The sequence below is a fragment of the Hipposideros armiger genome, unplaced genomic scaffold (assembly GCF_001890085.2).
Source record: "Hipposideros armiger isolate ML-2016 unplaced genomic scaffold, ASM189008v1 scaffold_3317, whole genome shotgun sequence".
Taxonomy (NCBI): domain Eukaryota; kingdom Metazoa; phylum Chordata; class Mammalia; order Chiroptera; family Hipposideridae; genus Hipposideros; species Hipposideros armiger.
The window spans coordinates 6,014-9,183 of record NW_017734582.1 but is presented as its reverse complement, the minus strand read 5'-3'; the positions used below and the strand labels follow the sequence as shown (position 1 = coordinate 9,183).

The 3,170-nt window shown below is 35.3% G+C and overlaps 1 protein-coding gene across 1 annotated transcript in view; it reads left to right on the top strand.

Annotated features, from left to right (window-relative positions):
- Positions 1-375: 375 nt before the first annotated feature.
- Positions 376-3,170, top strand: part of LOC109378762 (atrial natriuretic peptide-converting enzyme-like) — a gene marked incomplete at both ends in the record, with an annotated part of 7,313 nt that continues 4,518 nt past the window's right edge. Inside the window, one exon of the mRNA XM_019635049.1 lies at positions 376-492. Within this exon, the coding sequence (XP_019490594.1) occupies positions 376-492 (117 nt within the window). The remainder of the gene's footprint in view (positions 493-3,170) is intronic.

The following is a 3,170-nucleotide window of genomic DNA, read 5'->3' as shown; positions in this document are numbered from 1 at the left end:
TAACCCAGGCAGATAAATTTTCATTTACTTTTGACCCCTGTCTAAAGTTGCTATTGTTTTTTTTTTTTTTGATACTGGAATTTTTACATCATATGTTAGAATTCTTACTCCTGACAAAATGGAAATCCATGTCAGCAGAGAGAATGACTAAAACAGCTGTAGTAGTTTGGATCTTTTTTGCTTCAGTATAATTTTAGTGTCTTCCACTCTTGCTGATCACATTTCACACCAAATTTCAAATACAAATCCCCCTCTTGAAATATTGATTTATAATTTAATGCTTCTTTTTCAAAGAGTTTGAGTGCTAAATAATGATATTGCCTTGTTGAAGGTCATTGTACTTGGATTGTTTAACTGGTATTTACCTTCTATCAGGGAACCATCTGCGACGGAATTAATACCGGAACAGGAGCAAGACCAGCAGTGGCTGACATTACACTCCAGCTGGGAGACCCTCAATGCGACCACTTTGCATGAACTGCTGGTAAAAGGGTAAGATGCCCTTCACAGAAGCAGTGTGGAGTGGATTCTGGAGTGAGCGTCTGTCATCAGGCCCTTGTTCTCTTTCTAATGAAAGATAATCCAAATTTGTCAATGAAGAGCCAACATAAAATGACTACTGGCCTCTATATTTCAACATTGTTTAGTATTAGTTCTTCTTCCTAGACATAGATTTTTCTACTCTGAGCTAATTGTGTTTTTCTTTAACGATGATTACAGAAATTATCATGGTGAAGGAGCAGGAGAAACTTGCTCTAATCTTGGAGGGTTTTTTTTCACATCCTATTCAAAATAAATTCTCATGTCTGCTCTTACTAAGATGCTACATGTACCTAATTAACAGAGGGAATTGAAGTAATGACAACTGATAAAACTTGGGGAATCTGAGAAAAAATTGAAATTGTAATCAAGTAGTCTTGAACATACACTTCTAAAAAATTTCCCCTAAAATATCATGGCATCTTAAACAGGGCCACCTCCCTTATCTGTGAGTGAGGTGCAGGAGAAAGAGAAATTGAGGAATTAACACTTATTTAGTGTTTATTATATTATAGGGACATAGCTATACAATATTTAAATAGCTTGCCCAAAACTCACAGCCCACAGATCGTGACAGCCTCTCAACTCAAACCAGGTTTATCTGACTCCAAAATTGTTAATAAGTGCTAGAGAAGCCATCGCTTAAGAATTCCAAAGATGAAAGCTAAAGGTTGGCCATTTTTCTTTAGACTGTCTTGCCATTTTCCCTGTAGACCAAACTCTGCAGGCAAATTTCTGAGTATTTGTCAACTGAAGTACTTTCTCCAAACAAAGACCTGAAACTTTCAGCAGAGTGATTTGTTTCCCCAAACTGGGAATGCCAGAAAAGCACTTTCAGGTAAAATAAAAAGATAAATAAATAAAATAACTCATTCTAAATTGGGAGTTTGTAGAATTGGTTCTAGTCCCAGCTTAATAACTAGATCTGTGATTTTATATAACCACAGTTTCCTATAAAATAGGAAGTTGAGATGGATAGTCTTTGGTGTCTTTTCCTATTCCTATGAACTATGATTTTGGATCTAACAAATAACAACTAATTAGTGAGTATCTCTTTCATGCCACGTTCAGTGCTAAGCTCTGAAGGGATGTAGAGGTGAATGAGATGGACAAGGGCCATGATCTCAAGGAACATACATTTTATAGTGGGCAGAAAGATGATAAGCTAGGAAATAAAATGAATTTTGGACATCTGGAAGTGCGACAAAGAAATTTAGGATAATAAAGCAAGAGTAAGGAAAATATACAGCTTTAGGCTATGGGGGGGGGCAAAACGCAATGTGCTTTTCCTTTATTATATAATTTGTTGTATACAAACAATTACACAGATCCTTATGCAAATTTAGCAAGAAAAAAATACAGTAAAACTTCAAAAAAGAATGTGGAAATGACATATTTAAGGATGGATATATAAATATAATGATGCCAAAAAATGTANTGGGCCTCCATTTGTACCCTTGCTCTAAGGCCCCACAAATGTTTGGGATGGGTCTATATCTGTGTCCCAGTTTTCTCAGGTTGTCAAGTGAGGGCATTGGATTAGATTGTTGCTTCAATTTCCTTTTCTGTATATGATTTCATGGCTACTATGGAAGCCTTTGGGTATGACTGCATTCCCTGCACAGACTTCCTTAGGATATAGTGACTTTGAAGCTTGATCACTGATGAAATGTTTTCTGCTCTCTACCCAACAGGATTTCTTTAATTTGTCTCTTGATATAATTTAGGAAAAGATATTGTCAAACACATAACCAAACGTCAAAAAAAATTTGAGCAGCTATTAAGTTCCAGATACCATTTAATAGCATGATTTATATTTTATAGATAGCAATGAAAATTAGAAAGCACAAACACACATATTCTTGACGACTATGTAAATTGGCATTACTACTCTTTGAAGGGGAAACTCATACTATTAATCAAAATTTTAAATTTTGATTTGATCATTTTATTTTTAGGAATTTATTCTAAAATCATACTGGTGCATGTAGGCATAGGTGAATGGTTAAGGGTGTTAACTACTGCTTTTTTGTTACTAAATATAGCCAGGAATTGAGAACAACCTATGTGTGCATTGATAGTAGATTGGTTAAGTAATGTATGTGCATCCACATGCAGCTATACGGATGAACACTATGCAGCTGTAAAAAGAGAATGGTGTGTGCTGTTGGTGAAGGAGGCCCACATGGTGTTCCAAGTGTTAGGAGTGGTAATCTGCTATCAGACCTCAGGGATTCAAATACCAGCTCTGCCATCCTCTTGCTGTGTGACCTTGGGCAAGTTACTTATTCTCTGTTTGCCTCACTAATTCCATCTCCAAAATGGAGAATAATAATAAAGCGTACTTCACAAAGTTGTTGAGAGGATTAAATAAGATAAAACAAATTAGCTTTCTTGTTGCTTGACATCAAAATAGTTAGCAAATGTTATTATTATGAAACGACCTCCAAGATACATCATTAAATGAAAACATCATTAACATTAAACAGAACAATGTGTATAAATTTTAAAAAGAGGAGCATATATACATGAATTATAGAAACAGCTTGGCAAGGATACTCAAATGCTATTTCCAGTGGTTGTTTCTATGCATCTGGGACGGGGAGGATATGTTTTCATTGTACATTTTT